A 22,065-nucleotide genomic window follows, 5' to 3' on the forward strand; every position below is an offset into this window, starting at 1 on the left:
TTTAATCGTTAACCTTGGTGATTTTGACTTCCACGACTCTGAAATCTAATATACAAAATTTTCATTATGATATGAAACACCCCCCTCTCGAGTATATATTATTACATAAAAAAAAAGAATTTTGATAATATTTTTTCTCCTTGACAATTTGGGTCCTTATTTCAAAAAGGTAAGTGCAAGAACTTATGTGATTCTCAGTATTTGCACAAGAGCCAACCAACCAAAGTGGCATTGAAAAACTTTTGCAAGAAAACGGTGTTGCTTGTCTCATTATGGGCAAACCGTAATAATACCATTATTTTTTAGTTTTCACAAAACCAATGATTAAATTAACCATAAACTGCTTTCAATATGCTGTGGCCTGGTGGATTAACTGGATATCATATCTCTTTACACTTTTCGATTCATCATCTTCCGTTTAATTATTCGTAAAAATTCCTTTTTCTTTTTCTTTGACAATAAAATAAACAGAAATTAGAAGACCCAATTATCCAAAACTGAAAATAAAGTGGCCGTGGCCGGAAAATATCTTAATCATAATTCACAAATTATCATTTAAATTACATGCTAATCAATTATTGCGGCTCAGGCTCACTGGCCACTGAGTTGGACTCTCTTCGGCCGAGTCCACTCAGCCGAATCATCGCCCAGAACAAAACCAAAACAATCGTCTTCAACTAACCATCACTTGCCACCTGCTTAACAACAATAATTATAATAAACACAAAACTTAAATTCAGTTTTATAAGCATGTTTAGTACCGTTCATTGATTAAAATTGAAGTTCTATTTTAATAATTTATCATAATAAAAACTTTTTATTACGTAAATTATCAAAACAAAACTCCAATTTTAATTACAAAACTGAACTAAAATTACTTACAAAACTATGTTTTGTCTCGCCTTTATATAACAGACATATATAATGAACACTACTGTGTTCATTCATTTGTCTGTATTTCTATTAAACTAAATTTGATATATTATAATAATTTTTATTACAGTAAACCCATGAAAGCCCAAACCTGAGCCCGGTGTTAACCGTCGAACCCGGTCTGGCTCCACACGGCATCACGAACCCGGCTCAAGTCTCGGCCCTTCAACGTGCGGCCCACTCCTTCAAACACCGAGTTAGCCACCATCGTCTGGCTACGCGCCAAATACTCATGCGGTGGCACCATCTCCGATTCGTCTTCGTCGTTGTAATCGTCGTTCAGCGAATCGACCGAGTCGACTCGGAGTATCTTGCTCCAGTCCGGCACGTTCATCGGCGCCGACGTCGCCATGTGCCGCACTCGCGGCGTCGACGCCATCTCTTCACGCGCGCGAAACTGGTGCACGATCCTCGGCGACGCGCCACTCGCCGGAGCTTCAAAAGCCAGAGACAGCCCACCCACGCGCCGGTGCACATCCGTGTCACGCGGAATCCGGCGCCGGCTTCCGCCGCCGTTGCTCATGGCGGCGAAGTGTGGATCCCACTCGCGTTCGCCGGCGTCATCTCCGGCGCCCCATACATCCTCTTCCCGAAGCTCCGACGGGTTCACGGCGGCGGAGCCTTGGCTGTAAGCATAGGTTCCCAAGAAGCGCTCGCTCCGGCTGGTCGTTAGTTTTCGACCTTTTGCCATATGCGGTGGCGGAATCGGTTGCGGTGCCGCCGGAGAATTGAACGAAATAAATTAGAAACCTTTATTTTCTTAGTTACTACTCTTACGAGTCCATTGCTCTTGTGCTTGAGCTAGGGGGCACATAGGTGCCACACTTCCTCTGTATATATAACCTTTGCAATTTCATTTGAATTTGAGTTTCGGGTTCATTTTGTCTGAATTTACTCTCTGATGTAATGTTATAGTGACATGGAATTTAACTAATGACGACGACAGAGTTAATTAACGTTGAAAAAACAATATTATTATTATTGTTACGTGTGTTGTCGTTAATGGCACGCGAGTGTGGTGGAGCGTGGGGGTGACTCGCCGATTTTGTGTGTGTGTGCTCTGTGCTGTGCGTCTTCAACGAAACTTTCTATATTTGAAAATGAAAAGGTTTTTTGCCATTTTTAGGCCAAAGAATTAGAAGAGAGCCTTCGCTCATTTTTTTTTCATTGCGGTCAAAACAGAGGAAAAAGAAAGATGCAGAATATTAAGGTTTTTTTTTAGTGGTCTCGTTGTTAAAGACTTCTATTTATGCTAATAAAGCGAATGTTATTTTTTTATACTTTGTTTTTAACTTTGACTTTCTATTTTTCTTTATTAATCCTTGTTTGGAGGGCATGTTTTTTTTTAGCGTAAATCATGAGATTTTTTATACAAGACAATTCTATACAAAATTATTATGAATGAGAAAAAAATATTTCTGAAAATAACTAATGCAACTATATATTTACAAGTCAAACTCAAATATCCAGTTAAGTTATAAGATTTTTTGCTAGTTTGATTATGTTTGACAAAAATTGATTGAAACATTAATTAAATTTTTTAAAATTAACTTATTAAATTATAAATATTCGATAAAATTAATTATTGAAATAGTTAAAAATATAAAACGATAGAAATGACATATTTAAAAAAATAATAAGAAAATTAAATAAATATTATAAAGATAAAATGAAAATCAAAAATAAAATATTAGAAATTAGAAACTAATATTTTAAAAAATATTACTTCAATTAGTTTCAAAAATATTATTTCTAGAAATAAAATATGAGAATATCATTCTTATTTGATAAAAAAATGTGTTTGATTAATTATAAAATTAGTTGATAATATTTTTTATATTTCCAAAAATAATTAAGACATATGTTTGATTTTTTTTAAATATACATTTAATTACTAAAATATCTTTATGTTAAAGATGTTTTTTCATAAAATAAAATAAAATTTTAACTAATTTTATAGACATGAATACAAATATTGCATACTTGTTAAAAAAGAAAAACAAATTCCTTCAATGATTTTTGTTAAGAGAGGACTAAATTTGTCTATTAAAAGAGAAAAATTGAAGGGAAAACAAAAAAAAAATTATAAATAAAATTAATGAGATTTGATGATAAATAAAAATTGACGCATCAACACTAATAACACACAACATTAGTTGGGTAACTGTGGTCTTTATGACTATGTACTTGATATTTATGTGTTCAACGAAAAAAAATCTAATTCTTGACTTGTTTTTGTGTCTTTCTTCGTCTTTCATACATTACTCAATAGTCAATAGACATAATTATTGTATATACTTATTATTTTTTTAATATATTTTTAGAGTATAATTTTTATATATTATGGTGTAAAATAGTTTTACATTATTATTTAATTATAAATTAATCGTTTAAATTATTTTAAGATAATTACTTTAAAAATCAATAAAATTATCACATACTTATAATTAGATAAAAAAAAATTACCACGTTAATACATAACTTTTTTTCTCTATTTTGTAATACATAATATATTATAATTAAAATTTACGTGGACTTCACTAATTTAATAATAGAATCTTCCCGGGAGGAAATGAAACTTAACTCATTTTCATAGAAATCACATGTATATTTGCTCAAGTAAAACAGGATAAGTATGAATAACAAAATTCTTGTATGAATGTATAACGCAATTGTGTATTTATAAGTTTTGATTAATTATATAAAAAATATATTTTAAAAAAATATTATTAGTAACTTTCTTATTAAGTATCTCAAAGAAAAATAATGAGGAAAATGTATGAACAAGAGCTACGGAAAGAATCATTTGACTTCATTGTTATGGTAGATTATGTTATTAAAATATTTGGGAAAAAGTAAATGAGTAGCTAAATTTTAAAATTATGACTTTAAGAATAAAAAATTTATATGTATATATAATATAATACAATTTTTTATATTATTATTTAATCACAATATCTATTTATAATAAATTTATTGATTTTATAATAATCATATTCAAATCCATAGTAAAAATATTTTTTTCATCCGTTTACAATATAATTTCGTTTGCCCTAATAATGTATGTTTGTTTATTTTATTTTATTTTAATTTCTTCTACAAATAAATAAAAGAGTATCGTGTTTGCTAAGTGGAGTTGCTAAGATACGTGCACGTCCACGCCGATTCTGAACACCGATGGTATAGATTAGAAGTGGACTACGCCAAGGTATATTATCGTGTTTGATTGACTACGCCACTGCATTACTTACTCTAGGAGGAATAATTTAATAAAATAATAAATATCACTACCAAAAAGTATTAAAATGTAATAAAATTATTCACTTATTTTACTTAATGATTTATATATTTTGAAATGGTTAAGAGAAGTAATGAAGTTATTTATTAATTTTCTTCACTTCCCAGTCAGACACCCACTATGTGTGTTATTTATTTATTCATGTACAATGGCCTTATGAATGTTGTCTCTATCAATGCCACGTGGGAACACAATGACAGGTTGTAATTTTTTTTCCTTTGAATAGAAAATAAAAAGGATTGCAGATTGAGGAAGAAATCTGATAACGATGGCAATGACCCTGAGTTTAACCTCAGCAAATAATTAATGCTTTGAAAGATTAGAGCTAAACTAATCAAACTTTACTGTCACGTAATGCCATGGAATGAGTCTTAAAAAAGCAGTCTCTAAGACCCTGAATCTGAGTTAGAAATAGATTTTTTGGTAGTGGATACCAAGAGATTTGATTTTTTTGATTTACTTATCAGAAAATAATAATCTAAGATAAGTTAATTTGACTAAAAAGTATACAAATAAAGATATATTTATTATATAAAAATAAAAAATGAAATATACTTTTTAAACTAAACTAAATATAAGCATAGTTTTATGAATAATTTTATTTCAAATATCTCTTTCCTAAATTAATAATAAAAATAGGTAAAATTACACTTTTTTTTTATCTTATATGTTTATTTAAAGTTCAATTATACCTCTTGTTAGAAAAAAGGATTTTGGATTGAAAATATAAATTTTTTTATATGATCATTTAATAACAATTCATCCTACATTTATTGATTTTTAAAATAATTATTTAAAAAAATTTAAACATTAATTTGTAATTAAATATCATTGTAAAATTTATATTCTGTATATAGACATTAAATTCTTATTTTTATCTCAATTTTGAATTGTTTCTGACATTATGATGTTGAAATTGTTGGTTGAGTTTTACCTGATAATCAATTATAACTTAAAATGTTATCACTTTTTTTATAAAAAAAAAATTGTTATCACTTTAAACAAATTAATAAATAGATAAATAGATAACTAAACTGAAGCTCAAGAAATTAATATAGAGTATAGTTATCTTACCGAAGAAAGTGAATCAAAAGAAAATAAAAATACAATGAATAAAAAGTAAAATGGCTTGTAAAAAAAAGTAAAATGATTTTTAGATTATTTGATAAAAAAATCTCTTTCTTTTATTTATTTCTAATAAAAGAAAAAACACATAAAAATAAAGATAGCTTCGTCTTCTTATTATATAAGCAAATTAACTTCTTTTTTTCTCTTCGTTCAGTCCAAAATCGAACGGATCATATAAAAAGGTGGGTCTCACTTTTTTTTTCTTTCTGTTTCATCCTTCCTTTTTAAAAGCTTACCAAACCTTAGAAGATAACAGTTGTTTTTTCCCATTTCCGTTCCATCTTTTTTTTTCCTTGTTTCTCGGTTTGTAACAAAATAATAATAAGATTTTTTTTCCTTTTCTTTTTAATTTTTGCTAGCACTTCCTCTTTAACTTGTTTTTTTATATTTAATTATTGATTTAAAATGGGAAAGCTTGAGTCAGTATTAACGTATGTTTTCTTTCTTTCTTTCTAATATCATTTGTAATTCATGAAAAAAGATGAGAGATTTGAGATAGGGGCTGGTTCTGCTTCTTCTTCTTCTTTTTATTTATTTATTAAATAACATTTACAATTGATGCAGCAAAATAAAAACAACGAAGGAACAAAGTCGTCAAACATAGTGCAAAATGAAAATTACAATCATTGGCTAAGGAATTAAACACAACAAAAGTAAAACCACCCCCGTCAATTCGCTCTCATTTGTTTCAGTGGATTCTAATTTATAAGTGAAATCAGAACAAATCATACGTACTTTGCATTCTCATGCTTCCCATTTCTCAAACCAAAAGCTAAGTTAAAAAAAATAATAATGGAAAAATAGCAATGGTGAGGAAGAAAAACAAAGAGAACGAGAGAACATTAAATATATTATGTTTTTTATATTTTAATATATGATGTTCAATTGTCAATTAAAGCTCAATTAATAATGTCAATATATATCACATTTTTTTTTGTATAACTACCTTTTAAAAAAATAAACATTATAACTAAAAAGGTTAGACGATTAAATAATATATATATATATATATATATATATATATTTAAATAAAATAAAAATATATAGTTCATGAGCTAAAATTAATTTCTACATTAATTAATTTATAAAATTTCTTTTAGTTTTTAAAGAAATTATACAAGAGTTTGTACAAATTAACTAACATATAAGTTAAATTTAACTTATGAAAAAATTCATTTTAATTTTTATTATTATTTTATTTTAAAAGTATTTTTAGAAAAATTTACTTAAACCAGCATATTATTAGTTTGAGTGATAATAAATTTGTTCTCCTTAAGTACTATCTCATATTTAAGTTTTGTTAGAGATGAACAAAACAATGATGGAGATAAAGAAAACTGTGACGGAGAAAAAAAAATTCACTAAAAGTAATAATTAAATTTTTGATAAAGATTAATATTAATAAATAGACCTTTAATAATTTTCAACATGAAAATCTATTTTTTGTCGGGCAGGACAAAAACCATTGTAAGACAAAGTATGCAGGATCATGGTGGTTCTGTTACGAATGTGCGGTTTCGGGTGTTCCTTGGTCGTGCTCTGGGGTTCAGGGGTACTGTGCGACAAGGCTGCTACACATAGAAAAAGTTCCAATTTTGATAAAATATAAGGGTGATGTTTCAACGAATAAAGTAATAATATTAAAAAAAAATTCTGTTTAATTTTAAGAAAAAAATAATTTTTATTATCATAGTTCATAAAATATTAGATTATTTCACACAAAAAAACATATTTTTGCTTTATATTTTTATTTTTCATATCTTATATTTTTTTAATAATAAAAGATAAAAATGGTACTCTCATATTTTCTCAAACCAATTATATCTTTTACCTTTCGAACATTTTCTCTCTTGCCTATTATTGGATTAGGGAGTTCTGACAAATTTCTATGGGCCTTAGATTGTGGAGTAGGCCGCGAGTGGGTCACACACACAATTTTCACCGTGACAGGAGGCCCCATGGGAAGTGGTTGCATTTGGCAGGAGTGGGCCAGGGCCCAATTCTGCCTATAGTTGGGACCCATTGGAGCAACCAAGCATCCTATGCTGTGTTTTAATCCCATCTTTTTTTTTAATGATCATATATGTCTAACACTCCTTTTTTAAGTAAATGAACATTTAATCTCAAAAATTATGTTTTGCTATCACTTTAGCCTTCACCTAAAAAAAATCATTTTAGTATTTAGATTAGGCAAAATTAAAAAGAAAGTTCCTAAAACTCTAATTGGTTTCATTAAATCTTTAAATTTAATTATTTAGTGTCAGTTTTGATCTAAAAACATATGTTATATGTTACCTATTACATATAACTTTGGATTAAAATGAACCAAAAATTAACCTTTTAGAATTTTTCTTCTTCATAATTTTGTTAATTTTAGAGAATAAAGGGACAATGAATCATACTTTCAAGTCTAAATTAATTATATTAAAGAAACTTAACTCAGTTGATTGAAAAAAATGTATAAATTATTATAAATTTTTTTATATTTATTTTTGATTCTTACAAATAAAAAATAATTTTAAAATAATTATTTTATTTTTTGAATTTTTGAATCACACGTATACGGAATTGTCTCAGCCTCAAGATTATTACACTTTGTACTTGATTACATTACACAAGCATTTGGCAGTTGTAGTGCTAACATGGGTGACTGAGGATAAATTGAATCAGGTAGCAAAATTGGCTTTGGCGGCTCATAATGGAATGGCCCACCAGCTTATTATTAAAATAATCCCATATCTTAGGAAACCTCACTTGTTTCTTAGCAAAATTGCAAGTGGAGGAATGACACAAACAAGGTAGAACAGTCCCAAAGACTTGACCCACAATTATGTCATCTTTATAAACAAAAACAGCCAAGGAACTACTACAGTCGGTGTTTAGTTGTGTCAGCCATTATGATGTTTTCAGAGGATTCCTTTGCTGATAAATCATAGTATTATTCTCTTTCCAATGAATAATAATATTTCACTTTGTTATTACTACATAAGTACGATTTAAATAGAGATGTTTTGGGTGAGTTATATTGATTTGCAGAATCAGAATCAGAATCTCACCTGTTTTGTATTAGGCGCCACCCTAACTTGCGTAATTAAGCAAGGAGAATTAAAAATATATACAACAGAAACTATACTATGATTTTGCATGTGATATCATGCTTTCAAGATGGGTTGGATTGGATATACTTGTTTGTGACAGTCTGAAAAAATCAAATTACATGTACCATGACATATTTTTGGTACTAAGCTAACTTTCAGATTGCAGCATTTTACGGATCGATCAATTGGATACTCTGCATTACCTTAGTTGAAAAATTATTGTACTAAGGTGGAATCTATGGGATTTTTTTTATCGGTGAAAGAGAAAAAGAGGCCCCCTATATGATTTGATTAATAGTCTTAGTCTAGCATTGCAGTTGTATTATATAGAGTTTATTAACATAGAAGAAAGAGGGACAGTGTCTTCTGAAAGGCTTTGCCGGGTATCAAGAAACTAGAGGTTATTCTCCAATGTCTGTTTTCTAGACTTCTCAACTATAGTTTGGTTTAAACCTAAATTTACAAAATATTTCAAGTCTTACTTCTCAAAAATTGAATTTCGAGACAATTTTACTTCAAATATACACGATATAACTAAACATGACTCAAAATACACTTAAACATACTTTTGGAACACTTCCACCAGAAATCTAAATATATACTTAATGTTTTTTTTATTTCTCTCTCTTTTTGGCATGCTTGTAAAAAAATAGTATAAGGTTAAAATATACTATATAATTTTGTATTGAGTTTGTCAAATTTAAAGATTAAGAATATTTGAATTTATACTAATGTTGGTTTATACTTTCATGAATTTATACAAATAAATCTTATTTGCTAAACAAAGTTTCTTATATTGAGAGTCATGGTTAGTCAATTTGAATTTATTTGTATATTTATGACAATACATCGAGACATAATGATCTACCCTTCCGTAAAGAAGGGCCACATGCCCGTAAAGTGCTTGGAAAGCAAACTTTTTTTGCCCCTTCAATGGCACATTTCATTGATTATTTTTTCAAGAAGTTAATAACAAAATAATTTTAGGTGCCTTTCGGCAGAGAAAAAAAAAGAAGAAAGAATAGCAATTGACAATTTTGGGATATACCAGATGCAAACAATAAAAGATAATTTGTTAAGCATTAGTAGTGTTTAGTCATAAGTGTGGATGGAGATAGATTGGACTTCTTTGAAGTTGAATGGTGAGAACTGACAAATGGATAGTTAATAGTTATTGAATGAAAGTGTTTTTGGCTTAAACTTCATGACTTTGGATTGTGCATGTACGTATATGCAATAATTACTTTTTGTGATTCCATTCTAGCTTTCCATCTTCAATTCACTCATGCTATATAAATAATATTTCATTTTTCATAACACCATTTAGTTTTGGATTTCTACACCTCTGTCTCCAAATAGAATGCATCAGATTAATTTGAGCTACAATTTAGTTTTTCTCTTAATTTTAGCGGGTAGAGAGAGTTAATTTCCTTCCTTCAAACATTTCTATATCCATGGTTATTGGTCTATAATTATTGATATAAAAATGTTTAAAGGAACAAAATTAATTTATAGATACAAACATGGTTTATCTTTCATACCCTTGTAGCGACAACTTATAATTCTTATAAATCATAATTATAAAAGAAATTGCAGAATAGCTTTAAACCCTCAATTCATGACATTGTCCGCTATGCATAATAATGACTGTAAGAATCTAGTGCAATTTGGGCAAGATGGAATCCATTTCATGTCCTTCTCATGCGTCTAGCAACTTGGAGAGAGTCCGTTCTTTCTTTAATTCATGGATTCTAGATTCTGAAAACTTGAATTTGGAATTGGAACTATATATCCAATAATCAATGTAAGATTCCAAGAGGCTGTTCACATCTCATGCTTTTGATATCACTATACAAAATAAAAAAATAAGATAAAAATCTTTTAGCTACTTCTGGGCCATTATAGCATATATGGCCAGATGAGTCCCTATCATTGGAGTCCACCACAACGATTGTATGCTAATTCTGTGAACAATATTTAGTGGCAACAGTTTCCTATGCAGGTGGTTCTATCATATTTGCATTAGGTGCTAGATAAATGTCTGAAGATCGTAAATCACAGTCACTCTCTTTTGAATTGTTATTTTCAGCTGGGGAAGTTGGGACAACGATCAGAGTGTCATGCATGTGCTCATCTGAATACAATTGAATCGTTTCATTCACCAATTTGATGGGAACCTTAATTTGTAGTTCAATTCTAATCAATATAGCTAAGACTTAGGGCAAAATTTATGGATTAAAATTAATTGTAAAGAGTTTAACTCAATTGATTAAACATCATACTTGAGTTATTGTAAATCATATTGTGTTTGATTTTTACATGTAAAAGATTAAAAAAAAAATAGATATAATAAAAACAATGCCAAGAAGGTTTTGAACAATATATTTTTCCAAGTCCTACTATCAACAATTCAACATATAGATATATTTAACAGATTCATTTCTCTTACAATAATTTGTTTCTTCTTCTGATAGCTACCATGATTTATAAGATACCATTACAATATTATATAAAAAAACAATTTTGTTTGTCTTATTGATAAGAAATGCAACAGATATCAATTCACCATGGGTCCATTAACAAATTCCAATTGGTTAGTGTGGCACATCAATGATAGCTGTTAATTAATTAATTATACCCTTCCTCCCCAAAATTATTTCATTTATTTAGATACTCAAGAGAGATGCTCATTTTATTAATTAATTCGTTCATCAATATGATTTCCCCCATAACAAATTCACCGGATACGATATAACAATTCACAGGGAATTTAACCATTAGAATTCTAACCAAGGGTTTTTTCAATTATTTTTGGTTTCTACATCTCTATCAACCATGCACCCTCGTCTTGCCACGCATGTATGAGTATATCTTCTCTCCCTAAAGGCGATAGCTAATTAAACTTACTGGAGAATACTAAGGGTACGAAAATATAAATTTAATGTGTTAATTATCAAATGTACTCTTAAATAATTTTCAATAAGAATTTTGTATATTTATCAATACTTAATTTATTGGGTGTTGTTGATCAGTATCTCAAAGCCACTAGTTGAATAATTAATAATATTTTTTTAAAATTACGTTGGAAATGTATTGAAAATTATGGTAATTAATAAAAAAATATTTTTAAAAAAATTATTTTTAATTCTTAATATGTGTCCTGAATGCAGTAATTAATATTTTCATACTTTAATTAGTCAAGTATCTCTTTAGCAAGACTCATGCTTATTTTAGGATCTGCTAGTTCTTATGAAACTCCAAATAGATATATCTCTATCATATTACTTTCTTCAAAAGCAATCATCATATAACTTAGCTACACTTCAGCACTCCATTATATTGCTTGATTAAGATGACACAGAAACAACCAGCAACTACAGCTAGTTGGAAATCTATCTTCTAGGCTGTCACTATTGAGGTGAGGTGAATAGTGTTAGTAAATGTTAGTCTAGTGGGTAAGAATCTTAGTATCATACTAATGTCTCATAAAGATTTATAATCTTGTTGTCGATGTGAATATATTTTGTGTATGAACAATTATAAATACTTCTTTGTGTTTTTTAAGCCTTAAAGTATGTAATAATCTTAATGAAGTCTCAGTATATTTTATGATCTAATTAATCTTAACTTCTCTTTAAAAAAAAAAGTGTGGTAACTAGGAACTTGAATCCTTTATGTCCAATTCTGAATTAAAAAATAAATAAAAAATCTTGTAGCTATTAAATATGCACAAGCAGGCGTGTGTGAGGCACATATATTTTGGTTACCCACCGACCCAGAGATGCGTCAACGACGTAGGCAGTTTCAACTTTCATGGTAGCATTACCATTTCTAAAATTTATTCACATTTATAGTTTGGTACAATATCACTTTCGATATATCATATAATTAAGATCTCGTGTGGCTGTGTCAGCTAACAGTTGCTCATCTTGTTGCTATGACAGTTAACAGAAATCTCAAAATTCGCTTATACAAGGAGTGAATAATAATATTATAAACGTGTCAAATGGGAAAATAAAAGATATTTTAGACTGATAATCGATATTCTCAGTAAATATGTTAGATAGTTTTGACTAATATATAAGAAGGACCAAAATAGGTTTTCATAAACTACGTGGCGTTTAACTAAATTGGTGCATGAATGTGCTTGATTGCTTAAAGTAGAGCTCTATGTTCGTTTTGGTTAATTAGTCATTCAAAAGATATAAATTTCAAATATCAAAATTCAAAACAAATAAAAATTACAACTTAAGCAAAACTTGAGTTGACAAGAAGTTGAAGTTTATATTGATTGACTAAGACATGCATCAGCATTTTAACTTCAATATATTATAAATAGAAACTCATTTACACTTCTCACCAATGCGTTAATGTTTCATTTCAATAAAAAAATAAGGATATATTATAATTTCTTCAAATTAATCATAATTTGTCATTTTAGTTTCATTTCTTTTTTATATACTTTTTAAATATTTGAAAATGACTATTTATAATGTCACTTTAAGATCACATAATTTGATAATGAATGAAGAATTATCGTACTGTTTATACGTTGAACTAATACAATAGCACACATTAAAAGAAAAATATTTACTTTTGTGCGTTTATAATTTTCAACGAAAATTTATTTATATTTTTTTTTCTAAAAGTAACGTTATATCAAATATTATAGAGTAAGAAAAAAAATACAATTGGAAGTCATCTCCTCAAAATAAAATTATTTCTGTGTCTTTTCATAGCATTACCAAGTTAAGTCCCACTTGTGGATGATGAAAGGCAAGAAGACTTTGTGGATATGGTGGTCGTGGGAAGTGCTTTTCTAGATCAAATGGGGTTCAGTGGTACAATTCAATCATAAAGCAAAACACTATTTCTTCTCTCTGTTTTGCCAAAATGAAGGATTTGCTTGGCATCTGGTTATAAATCAAAGGTCCCCAGGGCACATCAAATCAAGGTTTTAATTGGTTATTTATTGCGGGAGGAAGTACTAAGCTAAATAGCTTTAATTATTATGGGTATGGTCCCCCCCTAAATTAAACATTAACTAATCAATCAATCAATCATCTTAATGATGCTTGGATAGTAGGATGACTGCTGTGGTTGTGCTTATTCCAAGTTAATCTTTTTATGTAACCTACTTTAATTAGAAGTTGTTTCTCAGCGATTTATGTATCAATTAAAACGAGTAATGTCAAACTATTCTTCTTCTTCTTTTTTTTTTTTTTACATTTTTTATTGTTTTATAATGAAAATATTAAATAAAAAAATTTGATATCTTAAAAACATAAACATTCAATATATTTTATATTTATTATGAATTCAATGTACGCCCAGAAACCATATCTTTTTTCTTTTTTATTTATTTATGCTAGAAACCACATCTAATAATATTGATTTCATTTATCTCTGTTAAAACAATTGTCTTTGTAAGGTACTTTTTTTTAAAGAGTCTTTGTAAAGTACTTGAAACTCGTTATATATATACTAGTACTATCTTAAGGATAAAACTAAAGATTAAAGCACTTTTTTCTTAAAAACATTTATTGTTGTCCCCATGCATATTTTGATATCTCCTGTCTTCACTTTAATTAGTTATCTTTCTGTGGTTGCAATTAAGTTTAGGAAAATAAATTTGTTGTACGTATAGTTTGAAAAACAATTCCAGGATCGAGTACGGTATGGTCTTAATTAATTTACAATTCAATATAATTGTTCTATTTTTTTTCTTCATGCATGAATTGAAATAATTAAATATTAAAATCAAATCAATAACGCAATACATTAGTTTTTTCTAATACAGAATTTTAATCTTAATTAGTTTAGATATGATAATAACAAGAAGAACAATACTTAATCTTAAATCAAGGTTCCTTTAAAAAAAATAATCTTAAGTCAAGGCATACTTAAACTTAGTCTAGCTTATATTTGGGGTAAGCTTTAAATTAAAGCGTCTATACATTTTGTTTGTATTTGAATTTCTTTTCTTGACCGGGTTGTGTTGTTCGATAACTCTTTCATAGAATTCTTTTAGTCCTATGATTGAATAATTTTATATAAAAAATATTTACATAAATGCAGTTTAAAATTGTTTTCTTTTGATATATATCAATTAAATTCTTTAAGATATATTTTCTGAGAAAATTTAACCAAACATATCTAAAGTATCCGCATACAATACTTTAGATGGCTACATATGCTTTTTTCATCATTTGAGCTCTAAAAAATACACTAAAACCATATCTAACCGTGAGCCCTTGATTTTTTTTTTAATTTAAATAACTGTTGCAGCACAGAGTTGCACCGTTAGAGTTTAAACTTTAAAGATGTATGAGTCACTTATAAGTAATAATTGCTTCAGGAAGCTATGTATTTTTTCTCATAGAAAAAGTGGCCCCAAGTTGTAAATCAATGGAAGAAATTCAACAAATCCATATCAGTATGTTTTAAGAATAGTGAAAATGAAAACCATTACAGAATTTTCTGGTATAAAGTAACATAGACGAGTGAATTCAATAATTAGTAGAAAGAAACCATGATTTCCATTTAATCTTTATACATTCTTTGTCACTCTTTATTCCGAAACAAAATGAGAGAACAAGAGTTCAAATAAAGTATAAGTAATTTTTTAAGTGCATCACAAAATTATTCTTTTACTATATTTTTTAAAGGATATTATTTTACTAAATTATTATCTTTATAAATAAACGTGTGATTAACTTTTTTTGTATGAAAATCCGTATGAGCTTTTTTTTTTCCTTTTTCGGTTAATTATATATTTCAAAGCCTAGGATACTTATAGTTTCTAGTTTAAATTTTGAGTGTTTAAAATTAATGTACCAAAAGTAAATTAACACTAAGATTTAATTTTGATAACTGTTATACTCCAAGTTAGCATTGCAAATTATCAATTACACTTTAAAAATTATAATCAATAAAATAAATAGTAAATATATAATTTATTCACATAAAAATTATAGATGTAAGGCCAGATTTTTCTCTTGCTTAATAAAGGGTGCTATTTTTTGTTAGAAAAAAAACTCGTGAACTTAAAAATTAATATATTACTAATTATGTTTATTATAATGTATGATTAAATTAATTTGATAATACAAATTAAATTTTTGTGCCAGATATTACATAGTGATGATTTGCTATTTAGTATCTACTTCTAGAGTCCACAAAATTTTCTCAGTTTAAATTTTTGGGTCATTTGATATTAGGCATTTATATCCAGCACTTCTACTATTACATCGGACATTTCTCATTGTATTTCAAATATAAATTTACATTTTAGAATTAACTTTTCAGAATGGGAGGTGCAGAATAATAATGAGGGTGCATGATACAATAGCCTTGATACTGTTAAAAAGTGGGCTATCTATTAACACATTACGGAGTGTGGGCTCATGCTCAAAGTCCACCTTGATCCATATTATAGGGAGGTTGCTGCTTCCTGCACCTCCAAGTAGCATCTTGGACCCTTTTTGGATTTTTTTTTACCTTTTGTATTGGACATTCAAGAAGCTGGAATCTGTAATCATTCTGGAATGCAATTTTATATTCCAGATTGATCATTCTGAAAGCTAAAAAAGAGGTGTTGGAAAAAACTAGGAGGTGCAAGAAACAACAGCCTTATAGGGAACTAGGAAAGGCCTGGTTTGGATGGGTGACAAGTGTTAAAGCTTTCTACACCTCATAAAAAAATCAAGGTGCACCTCCATTACATTCCCAAAAATTCAATCCATGAAATTAATGTCTCGAATATAAAGGAGGTGCACCATGATTTTTATGGGGTGCAGGAATAAACATCCATGCTTTATGACTCATGTTTTCACTAGTGACTCGCAAGGCATCATTTTTTTCTTTCCTCTTAATATGTTATAAGTGTCAAGTATTTATAGGTTTTGTCAGGGTTAATTTTGGTTAAAGAACCACATTGATAATTTTTAGTAGGATTTCTCCTTTTAACTAGTTTTTTTTTTTTTTTTTCTATTTGCAAAGCTTGAACCCAAGATTTACTTAAAACATCTACTTCTAGTTCTACTTGTTTCAACTACATATAGGTTACAAGGCATAACTTAATAAAAAATGTTTCAGTTTTTTTAAAAAGGGAAATTTTGTAGTTTTCCAACAAATCTGAAGGTTTTGGACTTTGGGCACTGTTATTTCTTTTAATCAATATACGTAAATGAGTTTCCATTCAGTGAAGTTTTTTTTTTTAAAGGCCCATTTAATGAAGCTATATTTCTTCCATTCCTTTCATATATCCAAACTTATTTATCCCCAGCAAATAACTGTTTCAAAATCTTTAGATTTTTCAAGATATCATATATAGCACCTCTCTAAAAAAAAAGAATAAGTCAATCACTCTCAATTATTTCCAAAGAAAATATTGTATGAACCACTATGCCATTAATTCAACACGAGAAAGAAAAGAGAAAAAAGAGAAAGAAAATAACAAGGTATAATAAGTGATATAACATTATAAAAAGAGATATAGGAAACAATAGGTGTTCATAAAATATTCATAAAATGGAAATATATATTCATAGATAGACTCATTTCCAGATGCTGTATGGCTTTATACTGTGAATAGAATCGACAAAAAGGTTGAAGTACTGACCTTACTCATGTCACAGGGTTTATATAATAATTTCCACACACTTTTTTTCTTCTCTCTCAATCATGTTACTTATTTTTATCATCAATTTCTTCAATTTTCTTTTCTTATTTCTTCCTCTGCGTAGAAACGACTGAAAGGTTGAAAAGTGGAATTACAACCAGACCATTGTTCTATATTTATTTGTGTATCGACGAAAGGCAGAAAACTGTTCATACCATGTTCCTAGAATATTGTGAACTATATATATCTTGGAAGTTTTTTAGACATCAAAAGAAAGCTCCATAACACGTTGAATATTCAATGATTCAACTTCTTGTTTGATCAACTCAGCATCCTCTAGTTCCGTAGTGTCAAGTTCAGCACCCCTTGATATCAAGAACCTTTCAAGAGAAGCAGCAAGTTGCACCAACCGGTTATACTTGTCTTCAAGAACAAATTGTGCATCAACAAGCTTCATTTGCACGCGTTCTTCGCGCCAAAGTTCAGCCATTTGCATCATGTTCCTCTCTTCTTCCACTTCCTCGCAAATTCTCTTGGACTCACTTAGTATTACTGTAAGCTTAGCCTTGTCTTCTCCTATTTGCATGGCTAGTTCTTCGCACATTTCCTCCATTAGTTCTCTCTCTTTCTTCTCTTTCTCGCAGTTTGTCATAAACTGCTTCCTTAATAAGTTGGCTTCAGCTAGTTCATGCACCAATTTGGTGTTAAGTAACTCCATCCTCTCTCTACTTCTTCTTTCCCTTTCCAACTTACCCTTTAATTCACCTATTGTTGCTTTAATCTTGTGGTGTTCCTTGCTCTTCAAAAAGATTTTGTCATCTTTGAGATTCTGCAAAAAATGTTCAACGTTTTTCTGGATGGTCTTTTGCTCTGCTTTGAGTTTATTGATGGATCTTTGAGCTTGAAGGAGTTCTTCTAGCAAAGTGGAGACAACAGAGTTATGGTCACCTACTAATTTTTTGTCTTCGAGAAGCTTCCTGCTATGGATCATGATGAACTCATTGGATGCTTCATTGAGAGTAGGGCTCCATTCTGTGGCCATTTCTTTTGAACCATTGAGATGTGGCATAGAAGATTCAAGCTGAAAAACAAAAGCCACAAAGAACATAGATTGAAATGTGGAATCTGTTTTTGATAATTGATCTATTACTTAAACTTCACATTTACACATATTTAACTTTCAACAATTATGAGAAACAAATGAGTGTTGCTTCACAAGATTACATGTTTTGTTATTTTAAAATGAGACTCAAGTATAAACTTCTAGACACACAATCCTACTTATGGATAAAAGAATACCTTGCTCCATTCTAGACTTTACTTACTACATCCAAGAGTATTCTATTATTAACTAAAAACAAGTGTTCAGAAAAAGTCCACACTGCTTACTTCTTAGATAATACATTTCCAGAAATTTTTTTATAGAGATCATGAGGATTTTAAAAATCAATTTGTAGGATATTTAACACGTACAATCTCAAGTAGCTGATGCAATTTAAATAATAATGAGCAAGTAATTACTAGCTTGTACCTCAGATCGAAGTCCGTTTCTTGAACGCAAGATGGTTATTGGCCTCTTTAGCTGATCCTTGGTCTCTTGAAACTTTTCACCAGGTTTGTCATAATGGGGAAACCTGATCTTTGCATTTCCATTAGCCAGCTGAAACAGACATGCATACAAAAATATTATAGTTACAACGACAAAATTAAACTAATAATATGATATACATATCTGTGTGTGTGTGTGTGTGTGTGTGTGTGTGTGTGTGTGTGTGTGTGTGTGTGTGTGTGTGTGATATCTCTGGTGGTTCTAATGGTTATTTTGAAATGGGATTTTGGATAGAGATGAGTGTGATATCTCTGGTGGTTCTAATGGTTATTTTGAAATGGGATTTTGGATAGAGATGAGTTGTTGGACTAGCTTCAAATTTAGATCATGGTGTGAGATCACGTCTATGTTTGATGGTTTTTGTATTTTCTTCATGCTAGAAACTAGAAAAGACATAAGAGAGAATGAAATGAAAATGATAGTCCCCCGTATTGGAATTTAAAAGAAGTATTGTATGAATAGACAAAAATAAGAAAGTAAACTATTGAAAAACAAAGGAGAGTTCTTCTCCCCCGTTTCTCCCGAACTTTTTTAAAGGAAAAACGTTGTGTTCTATTTTTTTCCCCTTCCTCCTTATCTATTCTCTTAAATAAATAAATAAAAATATATTTTTTACCTATTTCTCTTTACTCAGTTTCTCTATTTATATTGAAATAAATGATGTGTTATGTGCCGTATGATTTTTCCACCAAAAATAAAAATATGCCCTATGATTTGTTTAAATTGCTGACTCTGCAGATTGGGTTGTACTGGGGGTTGGGCACTCATGGTTCTCCTTTTAATGAAGTTATTAATTATTCAGTTTTATTTTTTAAATAGGGTCTACGGATGCGTCGTCAGTCCAAATACAGAAGATAAAAATATCATTCTATCACTTTTCTAGTACTCTTTTACCAAAAGAATATTCCCCAAAGAGGTTAAAAACCTTGAGAAGAATTATATAGTACTATTATATTATTATAGTATTTTAATATTACATTCATATTTTAACATAGTTACTTGCGTGTTCGGTTTCACCATTTGTGACGTGATTTTCAAAAACTAACAGTTCTAACTTTCATTTCAACCAGTTTTTAATCATGCACTGCATTCATATTTTATATTTTATATTATGTTACATTTCTTCACATATGACTAACGTTTTAAATATCGGTCACAATTGTTGTCATATTTGTTGATATCAGGATAAATGATAAACAAGTGAGACCGATATGATTTCAATATATTGTGATCCAAATCTGTGTTGGGAAATCTTATTTAAAAGCTTGAATATGGTATGATATATACTACTGGTACATACCTGGGACATGGAGGAAGGAAAGGAGCTGTGTCCAAAAGCAGCAGCATGATGATCCCTTGAGACTTGAATATACTGCATCTGCCACAACCCAGCAGCGAGCTTCCTCGCAGAAACCTCACTTTTCTTGGAACCACCTTCCCAAGAATTCACAACTGGGGAACTGCAATTGCCATCACCACCACCAGAGTGTTTCTTGTGGGTCCCCCTCCTGCGGCCAAGGGCGATCGTCACGGCTGAGTTTTGATGTTTTCGGCTGCGAGATATTGCCTGAATGTTGTTGTTGCTTGATGCCATGAAAACAGAAAAAGAAAGAAGGCTCAATGCAGAAGAAGAAGAAGAAGAAAGGAAAGCGAAAACATGAGAGGAAACAAACAAAAGTAGGTTAGCATTTAGGAATGTTTCAGTCTGGTGAGTGATCACCTACTGATCCCTGTATCTATCTCATAGCAGTCGTTATAATGCTTTACCCAAAAATGAAGTGGATTGTCCGTACGAGAAGAAAAATAAAATAAAAAGAAAGAAAAAAAAACGGCATATGATAAAAACAGAAGAAAAAGTATAATGAAATAGTTTAACAATGGTTATGAAATCAATTTTATAATATCATCCAATTATAAAATAACGTTATAAATTTATAATTCACCATTATAAAAGTTAATAAATTTGTTATATATGATAATTTATGAAGATAAAAAAATTTATGCATTAATGATAATTTATACAGTCATCTTATTTAAACTCATCATATATAATTATTAACTTTTAAAATTATTATATAAAAATAATTTAAACGATAATTTATAAATAAATGATAATATAAAACTATTTTACATGCATGAGCATAAACATTAGATTCATTCATGATTAGATATTAGTATAAAATTATTTTATATTGTATTATTTTTTTTCATAAAAAAATGAAAGTGAAAATGAAATATCATATAAATAAGATTTATAATTAGTTGATATATAGTGAAATTTTTTTTACCTTATTAGCGTATGTCTACTGTTTTTGCATATGTTTTTCTTCGGGCTATGGAGACCTAGCCTTACTCCAATCTAAATCATTCCCTTATTTAAACTGTCATGCATATTCTCTCATTTTTTTCTCTAGCAAGTTGAATATTCTTCCGAGGTTTGTAAAATATTTTGACAACCCAGCACTGAACCGACAATTAGTTGCCTCCTACAAGATATGTAATGGTCCTGCTGTTTGGCACAAACTAAATTTTTTTTATTTACTTTAAGAATTAATTAATTTCTCTGATTTCTTGTTTTTATTATATATATATATATATATATATTATTTTTAAGCTTCATTTGTTAATTAATTAATCATTTTTCTCAAAACACTAATCAGTAAAAAAATGATTATTATTTAAGATTAAGCAATCCTGAAACATCACTCTATTCATGATATCATAGATTAAAAGACATTTTTATACTAAAAAGAATGTGATATATAATAGGTCGATTTTATAATGAAATATATATAATGTGTTGTAAAAGTCTTGTGACCTTAAAGAGTAGTGCTATTCACAATCAAATATGACAATAAATTATACTATATAAAAGAAAAAGATAAGAAAAGAGAAATAATAATAAGATAAGTAATAAAAATCATAGAGGTGAGAGAAAAAAATAAAAACTATAAAATTATTATAAAAATTTATTATATAAATAATGTTATTGAACCCTAAAATATTTGAATTGTAGAAGCCAAAACTCAAAAGTCAAAAGTCTTTTTTTAATTAGGAGTGCAATTATTAGTTAGATAAGGTTTTATGTGCCCCACCTAAATCAGTTAATAAGAAGGACGGGAATCCGGATCCTGCCCCAATCGCATTAGAAAAATCTTCCTTTTTATCATTAGAGAAGTACAACGGTCTCCCTAATCTGTCATAAAAGACCTGATATTTCCTCACGCTGTCTTCGAGCGTATATGCATTAATAAACCGCAACCTTATTAGCTTCTGTTCTCAGCAGATTACTTAAATTTGAACATGTGCATCGTGACTCTACTTTTACGTTTGTGCCAAATTCACCTCAATTTTGTAAGATAACGCAGAAACCCTT

At 29.1% G+C, this 22,065-nt stretch overlaps 2 protein-coding genes across 3 annotated transcripts; both read right to left on the reverse strand.

The window, feature by feature from the left end:
- Nucleotides 1-498: 498 nt before the first annotated feature.
- On the reverse strand, nt 499-1,855 carry LOC100798894 (uncharacterized). Its single transcript, XM_006594363.3, has 2 exons — nt 1,025-1,855; nt 499-695 (listed from the first exon to the last, which is right to left on the reverse strand). Exon 1 carries the CDS (start codon nt 1,622-1,624, stop codon nt 1,037-1,039), a length of 588 nt encoding a protein of 195 aa, XP_006594426.1. The 5' UTR covers nt 1,625-1,855; the 3' UTR covers nt 499-695; nt 1,025-1,036.
- A 15,028-nt stretch (nt 1,856-16,883) lies between these two features.
- LOC102662069 (putative golgin subfamily A member 6-like protein 3) lies at nt 16,884-20,553 on the reverse strand. 2 transcript variants are annotated; one of them, XM_041008248.1, is made up of 4 exons: nt 19,990-20,553; nt 18,612-18,740; nt 17,296-18,161; nt 16,884-17,210 (listed from the first exon to the last, which is right to left on the reverse strand). In XM_041008248.1, the coding sequence occupies exons 1-3, from the start codon at nt 20,281-20,283 to the stop codon at nt 17,340-17,342; spliced, it is 1,245 nt and encodes a 414-aa protein (XP_040864182.1). In that variant the 5' UTR covers nt 20,284-20,553; the 3' UTR covers nt 16,884-17,210; nt 17,296-17,339. The 2 variants fall into 2 exon arrangements, with proteins under 2 accessions (XP_040864182.1, XP_006594427.2); XM_006594364.4 differs by lacking the exon at nt 16,884-17,210 and having other exon boundaries at nt 17,232-18,161; nt 19,990-20,551.
- Nucleotides 20,554-22,065: the final 1,512 nt, after the last annotated feature.

Source organism: Glycine max, chromosome 13 (assembly GCF_000004515.6).
Source record: "Glycine max cultivar Williams 82 chromosome 13, Glycine_max_v4.0, whole genome shotgun sequence".
In the NCBI taxonomy this organism is placed as follows: Eukaryota; Viridiplantae; Streptophyta; class Magnoliopsida; order Fabales; family Fabaceae; genus Glycine; species Glycine max.

Bases quoted from the DNA above. Each gene is read 5' to 3' on its own strand.
- LOC102662069 (XM_041008248.1), bottom strand. From the start codon at position 20,283: ATGGCATCAAGCAACAACAACATTCAGGCAATATCTCGCAGCCGAAAA. The intron at 18,741-19,989 runs GTATGTACCAGT...TGTCTGTTTCAG, and splicing joins TTCCTTCCTCCATGTCCCAG to CTGGCTAATGGAAATGCAAA. The intron at 18,162-18,611 runs GTACAAGCTAGT...TTTGTTTTTCAG, and splicing joins GAAACGGACTTCGATCTGAG to CTTGAATCTTCTATGCCACA.
- LOC100798894 (XM_006594363.3), bottom strand. From the start codon at position 1,624: ATGGCAAAAGGTCGAAAACTAACGACCAGCCGGAGCGAGCGCTTCTTG.